At 39.6% G+C, this 25,766-nt stretch overlaps 4 protein-coding genes across 4 annotated transcripts; 1 reads left to right on the plus strand and 3 right to left on the minus strand.

The window, feature by feature from the left end:
* The first annotated feature begins 156 nt into the window (after positions 1-156).
* On the plus strand, positions 157-23,346 carry LOC145937639 (RNA helicase aquarius). The gene is made up of 15 exons (XM_083040819.1): positions 157-621; positions 737-1,373; positions 1,512-1,690; positions 18,111-18,224; positions 18,599-18,702; positions 18,789-18,900; positions 18,992-19,205; positions 19,318-19,366; positions 19,449-19,684; positions 19,961-20,348; positions 20,662-20,910; positions 21,025-21,382; positions 21,461-21,717; positions 21,792-22,926; positions 22,999-23,346. Exons 1-15 carry the CDS (start codon positions 538-540, stop codon positions 23,230-23,232), a joined length of 4,350 nt encoding a protein of 1,449 aa, XP_082896945.1. The 5' UTR covers positions 157-537; the 3' UTR covers positions 23,233-23,346.
* On the minus strand, positions 2,677-5,380 carry Mthl5 (G-protein coupled receptor Mth-like 5). Its single transcript, XM_083040820.1, has 2 exons — positions 4,259-5,380; positions 2,677-3,655 (listed from the first exon to the last, which is right to left on the minus strand). The coding sequence occupies exons 1-2, from the start codon at positions 5,106-5,108 to the stop codon at positions 3,003-3,005; spliced, it is 1,503 nt and encodes a 500-aa protein (XP_082896946.1). The 5' UTR covers positions 5,109-5,380; the 3' UTR covers positions 2,677-3,002.
* LOC145937641 (G-protein coupled receptor Mth2) lies at positions 9,712-16,880 on the minus strand. The gene is made up of 7 exons (XM_083040821.1): positions 16,129-16,880; positions 12,294-12,552; positions 11,652-11,959; positions 11,164-11,242; positions 10,905-11,065; positions 10,498-10,738; positions 9,712-10,389 (listed from the first exon to the last, which is right to left on the minus strand). The coding sequence occupies exons 1-7, from the start codon at positions 16,178-16,180 to the stop codon at positions 10,191-10,193; spliced, it is 1,299 nt and encodes a 432-aa protein (XP_082896947.1). The 5' UTR covers positions 16,181-16,880; the 3' UTR covers positions 9,712-10,190.
* A 360-nt stretch (positions 23,347-23,706) lies between the features above and the next one.
* Positions 23,707-25,726, minus strand: LOC145937642 (uncharacterized). Its single transcript, XM_083040823.1, has 3 exons — positions 25,538-25,726; positions 24,928-25,151; positions 23,707-24,696 (listed from the first exon to the last, which is right to left on the minus strand). Exons 1-3 carry the CDS (start codon positions 25,571-25,573, stop codon positions 23,886-23,888), a joined length of 1,071 nt encoding a protein of 356 aa, XP_082896949.1. The 5' UTR covers positions 25,574-25,726; the 3' UTR covers positions 23,707-23,885.
* Positions 25,727-25,766: the final 40 nt, after the last annotated feature.

Consider the following 25,766-nt stretch of genomic DNA (forward strand, 5'->3'; position numbering starts at 1 on the left):
ACTTTAACCTTCAAGTGGCGCTGCGTCACGTGGTCGCGCGGCGGTCGGAATTCGGCGGCGCGGAGTGGGGGTGAGTGGTGGGGGGATGCGCGCGCGGCGCACGGCGCACCCCCCACCACTCACCCCCACTCCGCGCCGCCGAATTCCGACCGCCGCGCGACCACGTGACGCAGCGCCACTTGAAGGTTAAAGTCGAACGCGCGCGCATATCGGTGGCTGATGTTCCATCTACGTATTTTATTACGTCTGTGGGCCGTGTTTTTATTCCTCCTTCCTACTGTTATGGCACGTGAATTTTTCAATCATTTCTATCATTTGAATCATTTGATTGATCAGAGCGAAAGAGATAAGGATTTCTCCATCCCGATTGATCGATCAAATATTTGTAGCGTCAGTTTAAGCGTTAATTTAATTTAATCTCATTGTCAGTTGTATATCAAATGCATTAGTTGCAATTTGTATATACCGGTGAGCGAAGTGAAGTTAACCAGTTAACGTTTGATTTAATTTTAATATAACAGTTTTTGTAAATACAAAATGGAGAGTCAAAACGCACCGGCTGTTAAGAGTAATAATCCTGCTCCGACTGTAGAGCAGATCAACGCAGACAGGATCACTCAGGTAACTTTCATCTTACCGAAGTTTACAAGTAATGATAATATATATTTTAGATAAATTTTTGTTTCACGCTCTCATCGTCGATTGATATTATTATCTCACGATTGATTCTGTGCAGCTCGCGAATAAATATTGGGCGCCACACACTACGGATACGCATCTACCGTTCAAGCCTCAGATAGTGGAAGACATTTACATACAAGAGATATGCGCGTCCAAGTTCTCCATTCGAAGAATCATGATGTTGGAATTCAGTCAGTACCTGGAGAACTTTCTCTGGCCGAATTACGACGCGGAGAATGCAACGCGAGCGCACACCATGTCCATCGTCGTCATGGTGAATGAAAAGTTCAGAGAGCGGGTGCAAGTTTGGGAGGCGTTTGAGAAGAATTCAACGCCCTTTCCTGGCTTCTTTCAAAAGGTTCTCGAAACGTGCTTAGAGGAAAGCATAATGGATTTTGATTTAAAGGAACAGACAGCATTGATAGTCTTCTTGAATCATTGTTTCAATTCCATGGAGATATTATTAGTTAGGGAGGAAGTCAAAAGATTGGTATCTCTGTCCATGTGGATTTCCTTGCAACACGGTAGAAGGGAACTCGAATTTAGAAAGTATCCAAAATGGAGGAAATATTGGAAAGTTATAAGAAAGAAGGATAATCCAGAGCAAAAGGAGAGGCTTGAGTGGGAACGCAGATTCTTGCACAAGCTTATGATAAAATTTATGACAATATTGGAGACAATTCCCCCAGAAGGTACGCATCTTTATGTCTTATGTGTGAAAAATTAAATTTTATTTGTATTATATTTAAAAGAACACAATTTCTATAAACCTTATTAAATAATGCGATAAAATTAATTTAATTTCAACAATATATGAATATTTTTGACAGGAATTGTACTTCAGGACAAAGTGCGATACTGCGAAAGATTTTTGGAACTGATCATCGATCTCGAGGCTTTACTTCCCACCAGACGTTTCTTCAATACTGTCATGGATGACAATCATTTGGTGGTGCGTTGCCAGTTATCCAATTTATTACATCGACCAGAGGGAAGCTTATTTGGACAGGTAAGTTTTTACACAAAATTTATGTTGTAGACAAGATGTGTCAAATAATTTAATCAAGGATACTGATTCAAATTCAGTCATCGAATCCAATATCTTTCTCATACAAAAATCGAATTCTATATATATACATACATGCTAAATAGATATAAATACTATGCAAATACCATTAAAAGTATAAGATCATTTAAGGCTCAGTGATACATAATTAATTATATTGCACAATACATTTGCATAACAGATACTTGTCTGTTAATTAAATAGTGTCATTGATATTGCACAATATAATCGATTTTATATATGTAACCTATCGTCAGTACATTTGTGATGACATATAATGCTATAAACATCGATACATGCAAGATATTAGATGTAAAAATTGTGAAGTGTCAAAAAAATGTTTTACGTACATTTTCATAAGGCAAGAGAATTTGATTTCGTTTAAGGCACGCATAATCACCAAACATGAAATATCAGGATGCACAATTTTATCAGTGCCGTGTCATTTGCTTATCGATTCGAGCTTTTTGATCGATTATATCTTATATGTATATAAACTTTCTAAAAATCTTAAATTTCTAAGTAATCAATGTGTGTGTGAATTTGTCAATTCTTTCCTTGCCTTGTTTGTACTCTTTCCATATTGATTCGATCACCCTGATTTTTGCATCATTATTTACAATATATTGCCGCATTTTTCTATCCCAATATTGTCTCGAATGCATATACATATTTCTTTTTTTATATATTTTTCCGCACGTTTACTTTATATAAGCCATGCAATTACGCGCATAATACTGTTTTCTTGTGGAATAAAAGACACAAATTCACGCATTTTTTACATTCTATAAAGATATCTCTTTATATAGAATATCTCTTTTGATTTCAATACATATGCATATATGCTTATATATAAATATATATGCATTTGTATTATATATATTATATACTGCATATATATACACATATATATGCTTAATGTAATATATATATATACGATATAAAATTCACGCGTGAAAAGTATGAAAGAGAGCTATGACTTTAATATAAATCTCAAATTTGATCTCGCATGAGGAATATATCCTCAATTCTCGAATATACTTATACTCTAGCGATTGTATACATGAATGTTTCTCATTTCGCGTGTGCATATATATGCATCTCCGGTATTTTACGTATTGCTCACTATGGCCATGCGCACAAGTACACATTTATATATCGACGATTTAAACGCGCGATGATCGTTTTATTGCTCGATCAGGATCGCGCTACAGGTCCACAGATCGTAACATCTATAAAAGATATAAATGCCGCGTTAATAGCCCGCGTTGATAGCCGTCATCTCCTCGCCCCAATCGAGACCCTCGGTGTTGTCGACGCTATTGCAACAGTTGCACGTCTTCCCGAGGAGAAATGTAACTCTGCGCTGACCGAACACGCACACGTAGAGGACGAGCAACGCCTGCAGCAGGTTCACTACGATATGGCAGTATATCAGAGCGTCGTACTTGAGCCGCGACAGTAGCAGCGAGAACCAGCCGGTGCTCAGGATCGCGTACAGGAGGACGAACATGCGGAAGCTGTACTTCATCTTGTGATGAATCCGGCCGTAAGTGCTCATCCGTTTGATCCTGTTCGCGGTCGTCAGCACCAAACAGAGATCGATCACGACGGTGAAGGCGATGCACGTGAACATGACGGAGATCCCGAGCCAGCCCACCGTCTCCTGGGCTGGATAAGTCTCGCCACCCACGACGGGTTTGTTCGTCTCGAGGGCGAAGTGCGCGAAGATCGCCGTACCGGCTATGCAGATGGTCAGGCACCAGACCCAGGACGAGTAGTAGCAGTACTTCCTACCGTCGGTCACCCTGAGGAAAACGTTGCGCGACCTGAATGTGTTCCACACGTAGTAACCTAGGGCGGTGAGCCAGAAGAAGGCGGCCATCAGGGAAACGTACAAGACCGTGTCTGAAAAGAAGAAGAGGAAATGAGAATAATATTTTAGTCTACATCACCAGCCCGGCAATTTGTCTGGCAATTTTTCTTTTGGAACAAAAGACCGTTTATGAGCGGTCGCGCTTATTAATTAAATGATCCTTTCGTCGCGAGCGCGTTGAATCGTGTGACTCATCCGACTCTTTTTCGCGATGCTCGACTTTGCGTGTCTCGTAAACAGTATTAATAGAGTTGAAAAGGATATGACCGCAAATTTCGTTGCTCAGTATATTTGAGAGAGATGCTTGATGAAAAAAAATAACGTGTGATAATTCTGTAAAACAATTTGTGCAAAGTGTCTCGGCACAATTGTTGCATTAACTTATAAAACATGACTGTTTTTGAATTATTAAGATATTTCTGCAGACAACTCGTTCTAAGTTGATGAAAAAAAAATCTACCGTTGAAACGATGCGTCAGCATCGATAGGACACGCTTGACACGCTGGATCACGTCACAGGAAATGATTTCCGAGAACTATTTGCATCTCGAAAAGGATAGAAGAATTTCGCACACGTGAAGCTCAACTAAGAAGAAAATAATTCGCGCTTTTGCACTAATTAAAAAAAAACATACCGGCGATCATGAAACTGACGTGATTGCCGAACTCTGTAAATATCCTGACGGTGGAGGCGCACTGATTGACCATGAGACAGAGGCTCATGCTGGTGATGATGTTGCCGACGAGGTCGCGCAGCTGCGGCAGGACGAAGTAAATCACCGCGACGATCAGATAACAGGCCATCGACGCTGCATGGAAAGCGGGATCGATCGCGTGCCTCATCAGATAATTAGTGTCGGTCCAGCGCACGGCGACATCCGGCACGCAGAGCATGGCGTACGTCGCCACCAGCTGATCGTCGCTGAGCACCACCTTGTCGGCGCAATAATGCCCGAACGGATAGTCGTAGTGTATGGTAGCGCGTTCAACATCCTCGTCATCATCGAGATTCGGCATCGAGGCGCCGTAGACGCCGCTATTCTCGTCCGCACCAGGTTTGGCCAGATCGACGATGTAGTGACGTAGCACCCCGGTCGGCAGAATCGCCAGACGATCCGGCCCGGACGGATAATAGTACACGTTCCATTGGTGTTCGTCGGGGCTGCATCTCGGCCGTCCGATCTTGAATTCGTATCTGGGCTCGACGAGTCTCGACGCTCTCCCGGTCGCCGAATCTCGCGATTCCGTCACGAACTCCGGTCGCCACTTGGTCTCGTTGGTCTCCGACAACGGCGTGCACCGGTCTTCGAGCAGCAGCTCCTCGGGCTCGCAACACTTGCCGATCTTCACCGACGTCGTCCCGGCACCGTCTATCTGACCGCTTCCGGTCGCTGGTCGCGTCCCGGCGTCGGCGAGCGCGTTCCTCAGTCCTGAGATATCGCAACCGATGACGACGAGCAACAGCAGCATTCTCTTCGGATACATGATGACGCTGAAACATGCGCGCGCGTACGCGGGTCTTCCTCCTTACGTTTGCATTCGCGTGCTCGCCTTCTCCGCTTCTTCTCTTTCGAGAGAAAAGTGCTCACGAGGCTGCCGGCTGTCTACTTGGCTGTTCACTCGTATTTCGCGAACCTTCCATCCGTGATTCACTCAGCTCATCGCGGCGTGTATCATACTCGTTTCGCCATACCTGGCCATACGTCGCCTGCGGCTGTCTGTCTATCTACCTACCTAGCTACCTATCTACCCCTGCCAGCGTCCGCCGCCATGACATTCCCATTCTCCGCCGTTCGGGGCTGGTCAGGGGCCCCCTGATCCCCTCTCTGTATCCCTCGACGACCTCGAACGAGCCTTTGCGGCGGAGCTGCGGCTCCGAAGACACAATAGCGCGCGTTTGAGCTGCGCTTACACATGTCTCGCTGCGCTCTGCGTTTTGATGATGCATTCTTTATTTTTAAATACTGGTACGAAAAGTAAATTTTTTTAAATAATATTTTTTAAACAAATTTAAAATACTATCGTACAATTTATTGTGTGGTACACATTGAGTATTAATGTAGGAGAGTAGGTTCAAAATAAATGAAACATTTTTTATACACGCATGTATGTATATATATAATTATAATATAATTAAATTAATTATAATATAATATATAATATAAAATTTTAAAAACTATATATATAGTCTATTATGATATTTAATATTTAATATAATAATTTAACATCGCGCCAATATTGTGTGTGTGTTTGAGGATGAAATAAATATTATTTATCATGGGATAACATTGATAATTCGGAACTTTGGTGAAATGTCGAAGGATTATCAATATATACGATATACGATAACGATATCAACAAGTGAATGACATGGGAACTAAATTATCTCTAATTTATCAAGAACACTTAATTTAGTTTCTTATTTATCAATATATAAGAAAGGAACGAACGAGTTTTTAATCTGATATTTTTCTTATCAGAAGAATATTTATAACTTTTCGCATAAAAATTATTCGACATTTTTTTTTAAACGCAGTTTATCTTAGGAAATTATTTTAATCAAAGTTATCATTTTTCAACCTACAACATTATATGAATAATCAATAATGACAAAGTCAAAGATGATCCTCCGCACGTGCGTGACATTTTATCTATTCAATATGTCACAACATATGAAACGATTAGACAAAATAAAACATTGCGAAAGTCGCACGATAATATTTTTTCCCGAAATTAACGTACGTAATATGAGTTCGCGGTATTTGTGTACTTTGTTTTAAAATTCCATTATTTTTCCTGTTTTTGCCATTTTTTTCTTCTTTTTCACCTTTGTGTGTTTGTCTTACTCATCCGCTACTTCGATGAACGCGCGTTAACTTTAGACCGCAAGGGCGTGCGTAAATACAGCACGTGTTCGTCCTGTCACGTACTCTGAGAAAACATCGGATCGCGGACGATTGTATTACAGCTGTACTGTCGTATATGTACACTGAGAGAATTTTCTCTTAGAATTTACCCTGAAAATCATGGTAATCGTGGGACAATACGGTATGGAATGAATTTTATGAAAATTTCTCTGATTAATATTTATCACAAAAAAATAATAATATCTATCACAATAAAATATAAAACATGTTTGATTAATTTTACTAAACTGCATAGTAAAATTAATGAAACATTTTATATTTTATTGTGATAGATATTATTATTTTTATTGTGATAAATATTAATCAGAGAAATTCTCATAAAATTCTTTCCACATCATATTATCCCACGATTACCATAATTTTCAGGATAAATTCTAAGAGAAAATTCTCTCTGTGTATATTCAAGACTTTCTGATTTCGGGTTCAGATGAAAAAATATTTTCAGGCCCTGTGTCTTGCAGCACAGATTTTGTATCGACGTAGGTCGAAGGTAGAAAAAAAATAAACCGCGTATTTTCTGCCTGGTATATAAATAAGATAATGAAAGGATGTGACATTTTCATTTTTAACGATTATCGATTATTGTTATCCTTATTTTAAACCTTCGAAGAATAAGTGAACAGTTTTTTCTAAAGTTCTTTGAAACTGACCTTAGAATGAATTTAAAAAAAATCAATAATGATTCTCCCAAGAGGGACAGACAATTGAGTCCCGGACGTCTTTCCGGATCGTCGAACCGCGGTAATTTGTGGCGGCTTTTCTCCCCTTCTGGGTGTACTTTTTTTACAACTACTCTCTCAAGACATTCAATATACATACGCTAGTATAGCGAGCTGTTCTATTTACACTGGCAATGCATTATACATGACAGTCGTGCATCATTTCTCTTTTGTACTTGAACGCAATCGAATAATGGTTGTATATATAAAGCTTGTATGTCCAGTAATAGTCGCGTGCACTTTTAATATTTTTTTCGCATAGCGTGAGTTAGTCCCCTTCCCCCAAAAAATTGGTCGAATAAAAATTCCGAGTTCTAATTTCTTTTTGCACTGAAGACAGCTGACAGAAACACGGAAAAAAAATTTAGCCACCATAGCTAAACTTTAGCTGTCCCTATTACACTTGAAATTTAGTTATCATGCCTAAATTTTGGCTACGATAACTAATAGTTTTCAGCTATAGTTAAACGAAGAATTCTCCGTTAAACTGTAGCTAAAAAATATTAGCTATCATAGCTAAAATTTAACATTAATGTTAAAATCGTTGCAATATCCTCTTCCATCGCTTCTCATCCGTTTAATGGTGTATCTTATTATTAACGCAGCTGCCATAAAGTTCCGGGATTGTTGTGCATAAATTTTTATATACCTGTCTAATCTGTTATTATATTCCTATCGATCACGACGTAGTATGTGTATAGACATATAGTTGCATAATATGCAAACGATATCTGCATACTTCCATCGATCTTTTTCTTTCTCGTTTCTCTTACATACTCTCTATCTCTTCATCTCTATCCAAACGATCCGTCCGCTTATGTTATTTTATTACTGAGATATCATTATACAAGCGAATGCAAAAAAAAGCAAAATCATACAAGCGTGGAATCCGTCAATATGATGAATATCTTCCATTTCCGCATAACAACATGAATCAGCATATTAGTTACTAACAAAATACTTGACTCTTGCAAAAGAGTTATGAAAGATAAAGATTCTTAATAGGAGGAAACATTCTATTTGCACAGCGATGTTTTCAGCGTGATTTATCTCACGCGATTGCGCGAATAACGTTAACAAATCATTGTTCATAAAAAATAAACTTGCATGCTTGCGAGTACTTGGTATAAGAAATAATTCCGCGTACCATCTTGCACCATCGAGCGTCGAACGTGAGGTGCACTTCGTCCTGCATCCAACTGCATCGATTGCCACGGGATGATCCGATTTGCTTAACAAATTTCGTTCGCGTCACGCAATCGTGACCTACTATCTATCTGCGTCAGTATCATGACAAGCCTGTCAGTACCAATAAGCAAATGTAATCGGGTTCGTTATATCTGGGTACGCGTCGTCGTTCACATTCGCTTTATCGACAAAATGCAACGTAACAACAAAGGGATAAGAGATGATCCGGATCATCTCTTATCCGTGGATTCTTCGATCAGTACGGAATCGATTTTTCTATTTAAAAAAAAAATAATTGTCGATGGGGATCAATAATTTTGCTGTCATAAGCTAGTCCTTGACATTTTCATTGAGAAATATCGGAAATGGACTTCGGGATTCAGATTAATCTATAAAGATTGGTCCGCTAAGTGGTCTCTTTAAAAAATATCCTCTATAACTCTCATCAATGTCTATTGAATTACGGGATGATGAATTATGCGTATAAGATCAATGAAAGTAGGACAGATGCGGCGTGTGTTTACAACACTCGATGTCTGCTCGCGGCGATAAATTTTACGAATCTGTTTTCTAAACTTATGTCATATACACATACATATATCATATACATATATTATTACTCGACTATAGCGAGCACGTGTCATATGTATATCGCGGCTATTGTTTCATTTGCGGTGCGAGTTACGTCAAGTATTAGCCTTCGAATTCGAAGTGACAAGCGGCCTTTGCACCGTATTATTTCTCAATAACTCGTTATACGTTTCAATGCCAGAGAGATAATCGAGCTCGTCTAATTCTCACGGCGAATTCCCTTACGTAATTTATTTATCGAAGATTTCGGCGTGTCTCTGAATCACATTTGCGCGTCTGCACGAGGTACGAGAGCACATGTGACGGCCGATAATGGAGTAAAAGACGTGAATGCACGTGAATGAATCGGGTTTACGCGGTTTTTCGCGAGAAATCGTAGACACGTGCGATGAAACTGATGACTCGTCGTCGTCACATTTTCCGAGAAATTGAATCACGAGCGCGAAATGACATTACGCATCGATGAATAATTATAATCTTCGTTATATTTTTTTTAATTGTTCCTCCACGCGCACACATCAGCAATTGGATCCAGTAAATCTATATATAATGTTTACGGAGATTCTTGTACAATGCTTAATAATAACATATTCGGCTTAAACGTAAAAAAATATATATATATAAAAAAACACGATAATTCACAATAATCGATAACTTACATATGATATATTTATTGCTTAACCCGCTATCAGCCAAATGTCGTATTTTTTTCTTTTTCTTTTTTTTTGTGAATACGTGTTACAAGAATAAGTAATGTGTGTACGCTAATAAGAGATACGTCGAAGTAATATTGATGATTTCGCGAATCTTAATTACGAGACTGATAACGGATCAACATAGTGGAGATAATTTATATAACGCGATATTAATATATATATGTATATATATAACGGGAATATTCGTACAGAAAATAAAATACGCTTACAAACAAGTTATCTCTAGAATCATATGAATTAAAGCACGACACAACAGTCACGTTATCTGTGCTTGTGTGTGTGTGTGTGTGTGTCCTTGTCAGATAATATACAGATAATCCGAGATTGTCTTTTCTCTTAGGCGATATTTCCTTACATCTAACCCGCGTGTAATGATCCTGGGAAATATATTCTGGGAGGGAAGGAAAGGACATATAAAAGTATGCCTTATCCCTGTTGAGACAGTTCGAGCTCCTCGGGAAGCACTTCTTCGCACTCTTCATCCTCATAAGCCGCCCAAGATTTTGGGAAAGCTATCCCGCAAGGTTGCTTCTTCGCCAACAGCTTCCGCACTCTTTTCCGCGTCGCGACCAGAAGCAGAAATATGATGAATCCTTGGAGACCGTTCAACAGATCCGTCGGTATCCTGACGAGAACACACATTCGTCGATTATTTTATTTAATAATTGATATATATATATATATATATCAATATATATATATATATATGTACGCGCATTTAAAGATCACCTACCAAAATTCGTCTATCTTCGTATCGATGGCGAACGACATTAGCTCGAAGATCCAGGTGATGCCCATGACGAGAACCAGTTTAATGTACAACAGACACTTGAATCGCAAGACTCGCAGTTTGCTTCCCGTGTAATTGCGATATTGATGCCACAAACGCCAGCTGGTCAGTCCGAGATAGATCATGTTTAACGTTAACAAAACACCGACCGGTCCGTAAAAGTACGCCCACGTTTGTGCGGTTCCTGCAATGTAAGTGAAGGCCCACGTGTCTTATTTTGACGTTAGAAAATGAAAAAACGCGACACGATCTTTTAAAATCGACATCGACATGCGTTCCATGTGTAATTATCGTTAAATTTTTTTTTTTTTTTGCTAGAGAAAACATAGGATTATTTCTATATAACTTACCGCCGAACCAACAATTGTAATCGCCGAAGCCAGGTTTTAAATGGTACCCCTGTGTATGATGTAACGTCAGCGCGATGATCAGGAAACATGTCGGTCCACCCCATCCCCAAATGCAATAAGCGTAATAGAGCGGTTGATCTCTGATCCTGAAGTTCTTAAACCTACGCCGATAATTAAACTTTGAGGATAATTTCAAACATGTCTTTTATCTCTTGACATTAGTACGATTTTTTTCGTAATTCACTTGTCTGTCACTTACCACACAGTACGCCACACGTTGAACGCCACGATGTTCAGCCAGAAAAACGCGGACATGAAGGAAAAGTACAATATGAATCCTAAAATAAATGTATATAAATATGAGCTGAATATTAATGAGAGACAAAAAAAGACGCGAGAAAATTTAATAATTATATATCTCCGCGATTTGATTGTATAATGCATAATTATACACTGAGAGAATTTTTTCAGAATTTACCCTGAAAATCATGGTAATTGTGGTATGGAAAAAATTTTATGAGAATTTCTCTGATTAATATTTATCACAATAAAAATAATATCTATCACAATAAAATATAAAATATATTTGATTAATTTTACTATGCAGTTTAGTAAAATCAAACATATATGATAAATATTAATCAGAGAAATTCTCATAAAATTCTTTCCATAGCATATTGTCCCACGATTACCATGATTTTCAGAGTAAATTCTAAGAGAAAATTCTCTCTGTGTACGTAAACGTACCGAAGGATATGCAAACGGTGTAATCATCCTCGATTTCGATCGGTCGCACGTGCTGAATGGAGAGGACGGTGTAGCTGACGGCCAGGGTGGTGACGGCGGCCATCATCGCCTTGTCCTGGAGCTCCCGCAATTCCGGCAATATAACGTAAACCGCGAGGGTGGCGATGAGGAAGATGGCCGAGATGATGCTGACGATGCAGACGAGCGTGCTTTTCCACATCATCGACACGCTCTCGGTCATCAGCCCCTCGTCGAAGCATACAAGTGCGATCTCGCCGCCGTTGCGCATCGATTTCGCGGTGCAGAAACTGAATTAATTACAAAGAAATTTATTAGAATGATTAAAAGCATCGTCCATCGATCATCATATTTATCGGAGGATTCTAGAAGCGAAAATTAATCGCGCGTCGTAATAATAGGCATCACGCAAGCTTGGGAAATCATCTTCGAACATCAGAATTTTCCTCGTATTTCTCATTATTCCGGTGTATTTATATATATATATATATATATATATATATATATATATGTATACAACTACAAGTTTCTATCTTCTCTTTTGAACACGCGAGAAACGAAGATAGTTCCCGGCATGATTACGCGCGTGATAAGCCGATCCGGAAGCTGCGAGAGTGACCTTACTTGTCAGCCGAGATTTTCTCGTGGTTCATGTTCAGCCAGGCCGTATCGTCCTCGTGGATGACAGTAAAATTATCGTGCTCGTTTTGCTTGGGATCGATGAGGAAGATGCCCTGCGGGCATTGCAGGCGAATCTTCGTGCCGTCCGAGCAGTTGGCCGAATATTGCCATACCGCATCCTCGGGACAGCAGGATATATCGAAGGACAGGCTCGGGGAGATGGTGCTCGCGAGCAGCCAGACCCATGGCAACCAGAGGGAACCTGAAAAGTGTCGTGGTTGAAATTGATAGACAGTCTTTAGCGTTAAAAGACACTCATTCACCCTCGGGAGGATTTTTAGCTTCGTATAGTAAAGTTGTGTACACAGAGAGTTTTCTCTTAGAATATTTATCCTGAAAATCATGGTAATCGTGGGACAATATTGTATGGAAAGAATTTTATGAGAATTTCTTTGATTAATATTTATCAAAATAAAAATAATAAATAAAATAAAATATAAAATATGTTTGATTTTATACTAAACTGCATAATAAAATTAATCAAACATGTTTTATATTTTTTATTGTGATAGATTTTATTGTGATAAATATTAATCAGAGAAATTCTCATAAAATTCTTTCTGTACCATATTGTTCCACAATTACCATGATTTTCAGATTAAATTCTAAGAGAAAATTCTCTCAGTGTACTATTGTTTATAAACGTGATAAAGAATTTTTGTTCTCCATTAATTGCGCATGCAAATGTAAACTCTTCTCAGAAAGATTATTTTAACAATCTTGTATAGTGGAATTTTTTTTAAATTTGGCAAGGATGTATTTTCTTTCTTAAAATATCTTTTTTCTCTTGATATTTTATTCATATGATATGGAGTGTTGGAAAGAATGTATGATGTATGTATTAAAATAAGAAAATGTAGAAGTAGTTTAATGATAACGTAATGAATGGTAGAATAATCTCGCATTTTCCATGTCACGTTTCTAACATTTCCTAGCAAAAGCGTTTGTCGCGGAGTTTCCGCGTGCGTCACGCGAGGGTCGGACTGATACCGAAATCGTTTCTTTTATCTTCGACGATACTATAGGCTTTATCGCGAGTGTATTAGAGCTCGGGGATACGAGAGATAGAAATTTGCAACGAGAAAAAAACACAATATAAAACAGGTCGCGTATCGTCTATATATTTATGTAATATGCAGCCGCGATTCTTCTCCTCTGCGAGAGATGAGAAATGAGCGCGTTGATCTAAAGAACGCAATTCGCAATAAGAAACGCAATAGGGATGGTAACCTAGTTTAGCACTTAATGGCAGATGTGCGATGTGAAACAATCGTTATGAAAGAAGGGATATGACTCTCTCTCTCTCTCTCTCTCTCTCTCTGTTAACTGTGCGCTAACTCTTCATTACGGGCGCTCTGGACCCGTCGTTGCATCTGGTGCACGTTGCACCAGATGCATTTGCACATGCATGTGTAGACCCTCGGTCTATTCGCGATACCGTTCGCACAAGATCCTATTTTCGATTCAAATTGCTGAATGTCCTTCCGGCATAATGAAAGATGCAAGAAGCGAGATGCAAATGCTGAGATGTGCAGCGAATAATTTATCTTATAAAAATTGCAATATCACGTCTTCGCGTGTTATGAAAAATTACAATGTTACAGCAAAATTCGATTTTTTATATTAAAGTTCGTAATTTTAAGATAAGAGAAGATTATATTTTAATTATCCAATACGTACGTGATATATTGTTTTTCTTTTTTTTTTAAGAGTTCGTGTGTTTTCTATTTATTTTTTTTAACGCTATCCCAGATCGATTTATTATCACTATCAGTTAAAGTAAACGTCCCAGTTATTTTTTCCACCTTTTATTTAAAATGATATCGGTCTCTTGTAATCTTGTCGGATAACATTATTTTTTGCAATATACGCTGTATGTACCAAGTAACGTCGTTACATGCGTTTCTTCTCGCTCTTTCGCTGAAAGAGAACTCTATTCGAGTTTTCTGGGTCAATTTTTTGACCTGATCCTTGTAACTATCCTCGTCACGATGTAAAACATCAATATCGCACGCTTGGAGAATGTGATATCACATATCGTAAGTCATTAGCAGAGTCTATAGATCGCGTTTTACCGGTATTTTGTCGAGTACAATAATCATCGAACTCGTCGTAATTTCGCATAGTCATAGTTTCACATAACTTCTGGGAAGTCTTATTCGAGATGTTGAAATAAAAATTTTTCATCCTTTAAATCGCACGCGATTAACCGTGAATCGCACGAGCACATATTTTTGTCACCTTGGATACTTGTTGCGGCTACTTGTGACGACGACTTAATTAACGCAGATGTAAATGTCGTTCGCATTTTTTTTTTTAAATTAAGCCCAATTTGTATGATGCATATAATGAACGAAATAAACGTGTTGTTTTCGCGTCATTTGTCGGTGCGAAAAAAAGGAAGAGTGTTGTAATAAAAAAAAATTAAAATAAATTTCTGTTTCATTCATTCACAGTTTTAATCGTCGCGTAAACTTGATACGATTAAGGTCACTCGTACATACGATGCAATTTTATATAGGGCAACAAAACGCAAAAGCATAAAACGCAAAAGCATAAAAAGCGTTTGACGTTTTATGATTAACGCGCATGGAGAGAAGATAATCGCAATACGAACGGAATGAAGACACGTGACGAGACAGCTTCGTGCTCGAGATATCTCATTTTAGCAGAAACGAACGAACGCTCTCTATTGATGATCAAAGATGCTCTTGCTTAATGCACTCTGTATCTTTTCATTAAATCAGATTTTTATGAGAATTATTATGAAATGTCACATGAGATAAGATCGATCTTATCGTTTGCATTTATTTGTAGACTTTGGTTGCAACTTTTTTTTTCTATCGATTCACAATATTTGCGTTGTTTTTCATCAACGGACTTTTTATCGGATTGACGTTGTGGACAACGAAATATTGTTTATACCGAGAAGCGCGCATATATATGTATAATGTAATCATTAATATTGCAAATTAATTATCTGCTAATAATCTTCTTCGACATAGCGTCTTCCTTGTCGAGGAAATATTGTCAATAACGATTAAAGTTGATTTTTACGAACGATCGTGAATTTTCCTATACGTGAATCGAAGCCGTTGTATAACGTTAGGCCAATCGCTCGTTCTGATAATTGATAAGTCATAATTTATTATCAGCTTTGAGTGTTCTATTCGCAACATATGCTTACACACACAACTATACAATTACGTATAGACAAAATTTACATCGCAGAGAATACCAATGAGCTACGTTTTACATTAATGAAGTAATTCTCTGATGTATGCGCCGTGAATAGAAATCGCGACAAACCAAAGACGCATTTATGAAATTAAATGAAAAAAAATAAATGACCAAGAGAGGCGATAAATATTATTAATTATTAGCTTCTCAGCACGAACTGATTTTCTGAATATTGCCATTGTTTACATGGATACTTTTACGTGACAGAGCCACAATATTTCAAGATTGATGACAAGAGGCGGACTTTACATCGGTACGTCATAATATTATTGGAATTCTTGATTGACGCAAGATGCACAACTTTTTTTTTCTCCACACAGAAAGATTTCCATACTATCGAGTCTTACGAAGTGACTAATTTGATTAATAAATAATTTCACCAATTCAACTTTGTCATCATCGTAAGCAATTTTGGCAAAAATGGAAAGCGAAGAGGGATTTTTGTAGAAACAACAATATGATCAGTCGCCTGAATAAATGGAGACTCAAAGCATCAAGACACGAGGAAGGATGCAAACGCGTAAGGAAGTTTACGCACCTCTGATCGACGACGCGCCGAGCTGCCTGTTGTATCTCAGGTCGGAGGACATTATTTCTCGCTCTCGTTACCGCATCTCTTCGTTCCTTGTCACACGGAGCGAATCTGTTCCTCGCCAAGGTAGCCAAGGAGGAGATCAGCTGAGAGGATCCGGCGAATACGAATTTTTCAAAGGGTCTCTCTCGGGGAAGAATTGCGCCTGCTGGGTCGACGCGTCGCGCTAGATCGGGGTCAACGGACCGGTTCGGCTTCGCACTGACGTTCTCCAGCGGAGGAACGGTGCCGCTTTCTGCAATTTCCGTGGGAAATTGCAAATTGCTCGCCGGTTGGACGGTGACAGCGAACGCGATCCGTCACGATCGCCTTTTTCTTCCGGTATCTTCTCCTCTTCTTCTTCTCGAAGACGGCTGACGCTCGAATAAGGTAGTGCGAACTCTATGGACGACCTTATCGATCTTTTTTTTTTTTTCTTTTTTTTTATCAATCGATCTTGAGTTTCACTAAAAAAAATTCTGAAAACTGACAAGACGATCGAGGTGGAAAAGTGACGCTTTTATTTGTGCAGAAGGGAACGTTATCGAAATCGCGAGAAAAGTCCTCGCGCGCGAAGTCTTTACGAAGAAATCGTACGTGTTTTATACTGCCGATACGATCGAACACCGATAAGAGTAAGTTGGAGTGACGGAGCTCGATGGGAGCAGAGCTGAACGCGACGACCAACTGCTCACCGGAGTCTGCCGGCGACGATGGAGTGCGCGACCGAAGAGATATCTTCTCCCACTTTTTTGCGTTTCAACTGTACCGTGCGATTGAGCACCGTGTATTTTTTTTTTCTCCTCGTCCTGTCTAGCGCCCCATTCAGCTGCATCGGGAACAATGGTCAGAGTAAGAGGACCATTCGCTGAATTGTCATCAGGTTTCTTCGTAATTTTTTTGAGATGCCGATGCGTCAAATAGGGATGCGAAGCTACCGAGAGAAGAAGTAGCACCTGCGTGCTTCAAAAGGATATAGAGTCTATAAAAGAAAAAAAGAAAGAACTCTATCGAGGACAAATATACTACACGTTAACATGTTGTTTTACAATGTAAAGTTTACCACATTTTGAATAGGAATCCCCGACGCAGAAGTATATTGCATTTTTTGACATAAAAATTAAAATATCGGTGATATATCCGTGTATATAATTTTATAAATGTAATAATGTTTAAAAGAGTCCATGTTTATGACATATGAATGAAGGCCATAGATGATGGGAAGTTCTGATAATTACGACTAATTGCTACTATTAATATTTACTACGATATATTGCTTTCAAACGCAGTCGATTAATCGCGTTTGAAAAATTGCTTGGTATGTGGAACATGCATATGAGTTATGGAGCCATAATAATTGGCTCGTAAGTTCCTAGCTTATTAAGTACACTGTTGTTCCGCTGATAAATTCATCAATCTTCATTGAAAGAGAATAATATTGATGAAAATTTTATATATTACAGTCGCAAAATAAATGTGCGTTTTAACCAAATCAAGCAAGAATTAAACAGGGTATCTTCACTTAAATATACATATATTCTCAAAAAATGGGAAGTTTCGTATTTTATGTGTCATCTCGATTTTTTAGAGAGATATGTATTTAAAATGATTCGGGAAATATATAAATCAATGAATGAAATGAGTAGAGAATAAATATTGATTCCTCTCGATAGACGAATCTTGAACTTCTCTGGGAGAAAAGAACATCGTTGAAAGATGAAGGAGAATCTCATCTGTCGAGAAGAACGATTAACATACCTGCGACTGGTCCTCTCGTCGGCTGTGACGTCGAGGAACGATTATAAATGCAACTATTCTGTTGAGTCTGATTTTATCGATGCGCAATCAACAGCGGTTTCTTTAATGAACAAAAGACCATACGTAACAACTCGTCGCTTTAGATTCCGAAAATCAACAATTAAACCACTCACTTTTGTTTTTGATTGCAGCTGCTGGAAATGCTCAAATTCTACGCCCGATTCGAGATCAGCGAGGAAACCGGCAACCCATTGACGGATCACGACATGACGCAGTTACACTACGCTAAAATCACGTCTCTTCAAGTACATAGACCTTATAAATATATTCCTTATAAGTATATCATAAGTATATATTCAGTCATTCATATGATCATAATTACCAGAGTAATTAAAACTAGAATATTTCAAAATATTTCGACTTTAATATCAATGTTAAATTATTATTTTCGCGTTATCTATGGACAGTGATCTTTGTTTTTCGCATACATACGATTTTCACAAACCGGTCGTTGTTGATCAGAGAAAAATATCGCGTTACAGGAATTTAAAGTTTTATAATTAATTCTGCGGCCATCAATGTCGCGTCATCAATATACGCTATAACGCGAATATTAAACATAATTATATATTCTCGAAATCGAAAGACTAACAGGTATAGCATTTAAAACTCTGTTTAGAATGCGGTCTTCGTGAAATTTTCGGACCTGAGGAGCTTCGCGTTGGCCAACGTAGCCAGCGTCGATGTCAGGGACGCTCTTTACAAGCATTTCGGCTTCCTCAGGTATTCTATATATAAAATTCTTTATTCCACTTTAATCCGCGAACCTCGCGAATGAATGGAACATAACGAGTGATTTTTATTTTCAGTCAAGAGAAACTGAGATCTATCGCCAGCTACTTGAATTTAGTGCCGCCGAAGGAGCGAGAAAACGAGGAGAATTGGTACCGTCTGGACATAGAGTTTTTGCGCGAGCTGCTGGTAGGTAGTGTGAGAAAGAGAGAATGAGAGTAACGTAAATTCGAGAGGCTGTCAAGATGCTGGATTCTGAGAAAGCGTGTTTTAATTTCAGATATCGCGACACGAGCGTAGGCCGTCGCAGCTCGAGGAGTTGAATGAGATGCCTCTCTACCCGACGGAAGACATCATCTGGAACGAGAGCATCGTCCCGACCGAGTATTTTTCTGGCGAGGGCTGTCTGGCTCTGCCAAAACTGAATCTGCAGTTCCTCACGTTGCACGATTATCTGCTGCGAAACTTTAATCTATTCCGCTTGGAATCCACATGTAGGTAGAGCGGATGAAAAACAAAAACAACGTTGTTGCTTATATCTATTTACCATTAATGATTATTAATTATTAAATGTGCTACATAATTATTTTATCAATGTTTTCGCAGATGAAATACGACAGGACATCGAGGATGCCGTAAGCAGACTGAGTCCTTGGTATGTTAATCGTACATATATAACTACCTCCCTTTTTGCGAAAATAAAAGTAAACAATTTTTATCCTTTTTTTCACTCACAGGCGGGCGGAGGACGGCGGCGTTTACTTTGGAGGATGGGCCCGAATGGCACAACCTATTACGCAATTCGCCGTAGTCGAGGTAGCCAAGCCTAATGTCGGCGAAAACAGGCCGTCGAGGGTACGCGCTGACATTACGATAAATCTCAGCGTTCGCAAGGAGATCAAATCCGAATGGGAGAATCTTCGCAAGCACGACGTGTGTTTCCTCATCACAATCAAGCCACCGAATCCTATTGGTAAGACAAAGAAAGATATATGCCGTTATTTAAATAAAAAAAAATATATATATAGAAAAAAGATGTTTCCTGGCATCGCGTATTTCATGCTGTAGCAAATTTCGTCTTATATGGAGATAGAGGAAAAAGATTGATTAGAGAAAATAATTTTGCCTGCAATTTTTTTTTCACACATGTAATATATTTTCATATAATAATAAAATAATAAAATAAATTGACTTTAAAAATAAAAAAATTAATGAATAAAATAATCAGACAACTGTTACACTATCGCAGGTACGAAATATAGTCATAAGCTCCCCTTCATACCGCAAGTTGGTCTAACGACGGTGCGAGGATGCGAGGTCGAGGGTATGCTCGACTCGAATGGCAGAGTGATAGAAGACGGCCCCGAGCCGAGGCCGATTCTACCGGGTGATTCACGAACCTATAGAGTATGGCTGGACTGCAATCAATATCGGATCGACATGGACAATGCAAGCCACGGCGGTGAGGATGTGTATGAGGGATTTAATATTATAATGAGGCGCAAACCTAAGGAGAACAACTTCAAAGCCGTTTTAGAGACTATAAGGGAGCTCATGAATACTGAATGCGTCGTGCCCGACTGGCTGCACGATATAATTCTCGGATACGGTGATCCCGGTGCAGCTTGCTATTCTAGGTAACTTATATCATGTAACTATATGTATATCTATACGTTATTGCAATAAAGCTGAATCTATATATCTCTTTGATTGCTTGAGAAATAGCATCAATTGAAAACGACTCAACAAATCTGTCTAATATTTTAATAGCAGATGCAACGTAGCCTTTCATAGCTACATCGTTAACAGTATTTTCCAAATAGTAATTAATCATGTTATTTATTTATTTGAGAAGATCAATATTTTCTGCGATCATTTGCGTGATAACTTATTAAACAAATTAAAATTGTAATTTAATTGATTGTTAAAAAAATGTTAATTCTCTGTCAGAATGCCGGATGAAATTGCGACGATGGACTTCAACGATACATTCCTCGACATAGATCATCTACGAGCTAGTTTTCCTCAATATGAGATCAAAACGGACCCGAAGGACGAAGGAAATCTCGTGCGGCCGTTCCAGTTGGTTTTCGAGGATATTCTAGCGAAGCGCAACAAAGAACCGATTAAGAAAATTATTAGAGTTAAACCACACATACCGCCTAGTAGAGGTCCATACAGGGCGAACGAACCGAAAAAGTTAGCACTCGCTTTATTTACTCTTTTTTTTCTCTCTCGTAGCGTATTTATAAAGCATATTATAGAGCGTGTTATTTTTCGAACAGAGGAAAAATACATGTCGTTACATTGCAGAAATCAAATCCCCTTTACACCGACGCAAGTCGAGGCTATACGAGCTGGAATGCAGCCAGGTCTGACGCTGGTCGTCGGGCCACCGGGTACCGGTAAAACGGACGTCGCTGTGCAAATCATCTCGAATCTATATCATAATTTTCCCAATCAGAGAACGCTGATCGTGACACATTCCAATCAAGCTCTCAATCAATTGTTCGAGAAGATAATGGCCCTCGATATCGACGAACGGCATCTATTGCGTCTCGGTCACGGAGAAGAGGCTCTGGAGACTGAAAAGGATTTCAGTCGCTATGGGAGAGTCAATTATGTTCTCGCCAAGCGTTTGGATCTGCTTCTGGAAGTTCAGAGATTACAGGTATTGGTTTATTTCTTCTTAACCTTCAATTCAATTGGATGCGAGATGTCCAGCTGTGCTTACTGTGTGTTTCTTCAGGAATCTCTAAACGTGAAGGGCGATGTTGCATACACATGCGAAACAGCGGGATACTTCTTCATGTATCAAGTATCCACGAGATGGGATCGCTTCGAGGCCAGAGTTAAGCAGAGGCAGCACACAAGTGACAAGTCCATTTTATCTTCTATAGTCGATGAAGAGTTTCCATTCCACAAATTTTTCGATAACGCTCCGCAGCCGCTTTTCAAGCGAAATTCGTACGAGGGAGATCTCAAGATTGCGTACAGCTGCTTCAGGTAAGAATATCCGTGATAAACTCTTACTTTAAAATGAACAATTTTGTTAGTTTCTAACGATATCATCTGCGCAGGTATATTGAGAGGATATTCACACAGTTGGAGGAGTTTCGCGCTTTCGAATTACTACGATCGGGTCTCGATAGGTCAAAGTACTTACTTGTGAAGGAAGCCAAAGTGATTGCTATGACCTGTACGCACGCGGCACTCAAACGACGCGAACTCGTTGATATGGGTTTCAAGTACGACAATATCCTCATGGAAGAGTCCGCGCAGATCTTGGAGATAGAGACTTTTATACCGTTGTTGCTGCAGAATCCCCAAGACGGATACAATCGATTGAAACGTTGGATAATGATAGGAGATCACCATCAGTTACCACCCGTCATTAAAAATATGGCTTTCCAGAAGTATTCGAACATGGAGCAATCATTGTTTGCCAGATTTGTGAGACTGGGTGTTCCCACGGTCGATCTCGACGGTCAAGGTCGTGCCAGGCCTAGCATCTGTAATCTCTACAATTGGCGGTACAAGAAATTGGGCAATCTGGCGCACGTGGAACATAGTCCTGAGTATCTCGTAGCGAACGCTGGTTTCCTGTATGACTTCCAACTGGTCAACGTCGAGGATTTCAATGGCGTCGGCGAGAGCGAGCCTAGCGCCTACTTTTATCAGAATCTCGCTGAAGCTGAGTATTGCGTCGCGGTGTTCATGTATATGCGCCTGTTGGGATATCCGGCTGATAAGATCAGTATATTAACCACCTACAACGGTCAGAAACATCTGATAAGGGACGTGATAAACATTCGCTGCGCGAACAATCCTCTAATAGGACGGCCGAACAAGGTGACGACCGTCGATAAGTATCAGGGTCAGCAGAATGACTATATCCTGTTGTCTCTGGTGAAGACGCGCGCGGTCGGTCATCTGAGAGACGCGAGACGTCTAGTGGTAGCGATGTCGCGCGCTCGTCTAGGTCTCTACGTCTTCGCCCGCGTGTCCCTCTTCAAGAACTGTTTCGAGCTTACGCCGGCGTTCGATCAGTTGATGCAGAGACCGTTGAAGCTGCAACTACTGCCGCAGGAACTGTATCCAACCGAGCGATCAAACGACGCCGTGCCCTCGATGGTCCCGATGGAAATAGAGGATATGCCGCACATGGCTAAGTTCGTTTATGATTACTACATGGAAAAAGTCAGCGGAATGAAGGTAAATTCTCAGAACTTATTAAGTTGATTCATAAATATTATCTCTGTATATTGATTACGGTCTCCTTTTCAGGGGTCGCAAAAAATGTGGCAGAAGCCAGGAACCATGCAAACAACGGGCAGTCCGACCCATAAGATTCCCGCTCATCCAGGCGCTGATGACGATACCGATGACGAAGAGGAAGAACTTAACCAAGAAGAGGCCGTTGAAATGAAAGAATCTAAAAAAGAAAATGTAGAGAACAAATACGAGCCTATAAAGAATTTAGTCGAAGATCCTCCGAGCGAGGCCGAAGATGACCGCTGAGAATGGATTACGCCGTGATATACTTATGCTTACACAAGGACTGATACGTTAGTACGAAATAAAATAATTTTATAAATTATTTTAGCTTGGAAATAAAACGACTATCTGCTTCAATTCCAAGATATTGATTGTATAAATCGTAAACGCTCATTAATGATCGATCTTTTGATAGTCACGTTTATATCAACTAAGTATTTTATTATTGATTATTATAAAATAATGTATAGAAGTATTCTTACATATTTGTATTAAAAATAACGAGATAAAAATGGATTATCTTAATTTTTTTTGAAGCTCGCATATTTTGAGACACAAAAACTAGACCTGCTTAAAGAAATTGTCGCTTTCATCTCCTTTTTTAATCATATCTAAAGCGCAATAATTTTACGCATTGCTATGACGATGAAGATATTAATTTTTTTATTTCTGTCTCGTAGTAAGTAAAATGGTGAGTTTCAAAAAAATCAGAGATAATCCTTTTACTGAACATTTATCATAAACTATAATTTTTTTTTACAAACATCAGTCTTATATATACGAAAATCAGTTTTCTCACCCTGCGAAATTTTCTTCGATCATCTTGCTTGTTTGTTATCTTATATTACCGAATTTCGCGTATCGACATGTAGCTTTACGAAAAAGATTCGTATATCTCACGAAAAGAAATCCATCTTCCTCTTGAGCAGTGTTCCCTTTCGATGTGCCTTGAATTCCTCCGATTTACTCAGAGTCCTTTTTGAGTTCGGCGTGCTCTGTCGCACGCTCGACGGCACATAACTATCGTCGAACTTCATCAATTTGCTCGGGGACTTGAAATCAGGCTCGTATTCCTCTATGGAAGGCTTGACTCCTTTGGAATTGGGTACATATTCCTCGAGAATACCTTCGGGAATGGTCGTGGTGGCGCAAGGTTCGTAAGTCTCGTGAAGCATCTCCAGCTTCTCGATAGAGTTCGGTACGTAACTAACGCTTTCCGTCATGCATTTGCTGTCGCAGAGGGTCGGTGTGTACTCGTTCGACGACGTCAAACGCATATTCTCCAACGCGCTCTTCCGGCTGGGGACGTACTTGAAATCCGGACACGATCTTTTCGCTTTCGGTGCGTCCGGGATATATTCCTCCAACAGCGCGTTCTCCAGATCGTCGGAGAGCACGTATTTCCGGCTCTTCTTGGTCCTCTTCGGGTCCTCTTGTTCCGTCACGATAGCGCGCGGGGACTCGATCTTCTTCGGGGAAGCTTGCATCGGTTTCTCGGGAGTTTTCTTCGATCGATCGGGTGATTTTTCTTCTTTCGTTTGTTTCACCGCGTTGTCATTGTTACTTTGTAGCGTTACTACTTTGTTCCTCTTCGTGATCTCGTCCGTTTCTCGCTTCACCGATTTCTTTCGAGCTGGTGACACGTGTACTTTGATCGTGGGTAAAGATGACACGTCGCTCGTGCATTCCGAATGTTCGAAAGTGTATCTGTTATACAAAATATGTATTATTTTCTTTTATTGTTTTTAATAGAAATTTCCAATTATATTATGAAATGTATTTCTTGACTTTTTAATAAATTTCTTACTTTGGATAATAATTTAATTTAAAATACTTTGTTCGCAGATGTCGAATATTTGGACTAATAAAATTAACAAGAAGCGAAATCGACAAGCTAAAGAATAGCTAATTAATCCGAAGTCGTCGAATCGGCATTACGTGACTTCCAACTGGCGAGTGGACTTTTTCCATTCACATCCCCGACTATCGCGATGCAATTCGTCATCTCTACAGTTTCGAAGGATCGCTCGCTCCAATATCTTGTAGAGAGCTGCCCAGTCCTCGACCTGCAGCCACTTGTTGGTGATGACCTTCCGCTTCTTGATCTCCACCGTTTTTTCTTGCACGGTGACCACGACGGTCGCCAGACAATCGTCCGAAGTCTGCGAGCATACATCGTTATAAAATAGTATATATATACTCGATACAAATTGCCGTAATTAATTTCGCAAAATTAATGAGAGATATTCTACATCAGCGATATCTCATATTATCACAAAATAATTATAACAATACAGTACAAACAAGTGTAGTATTTTGATATCGTATTATGTGTTTGCGGACTATCCGAGAAATATGTACATTCGCTCTCATTATTTCGGCAGGCGATATTTTTCATTATTTTTATATGTAATATAGAGTAGGTTGCAAAGAATACCGCTGCTATTTTATCATTCAATCTCCACAGATGTTACTCTCCCGTGCGATTTCGTGCGCGCGCGCACGTCGAATCTGACAGCCAGCTGTTGACAGCTGTTGCACGCGGTACCTTGATCACTTCCAGATACTGGCCGTCCCGGAACATATTCGCGCTCGGTACGAAGTTGGTGTAAAGACTCGGCGACACGATGAGTGTCGAGCATCCGCGGAACTCCTCCTCCTCCGTGGTTCTGAAAAAAATAACGCCTGCCTGCGTCGCGATGTCTTCGAACCGAATGGATGTCGACACAAGCTGATCAGCTGATGTCGCACGCTTCTCCGGTGCGCAGGCTCCGGAC

The sequence above is a fragment of the Prenolepis imparis genome, unplaced genomic scaffold (genome assembly GCF_030444845.1).
Source record: "Prenolepis imparis isolate NDT839.2.m4 unplaced genomic scaffold, iyPreImpa1.0 SCAF_6, whole genome shotgun sequence".
Taxonomy (NCBI): Eukaryota; Metazoa; Arthropoda; class Insecta; order Hymenoptera; family Formicidae; genus Prenolepis; species Prenolepis imparis.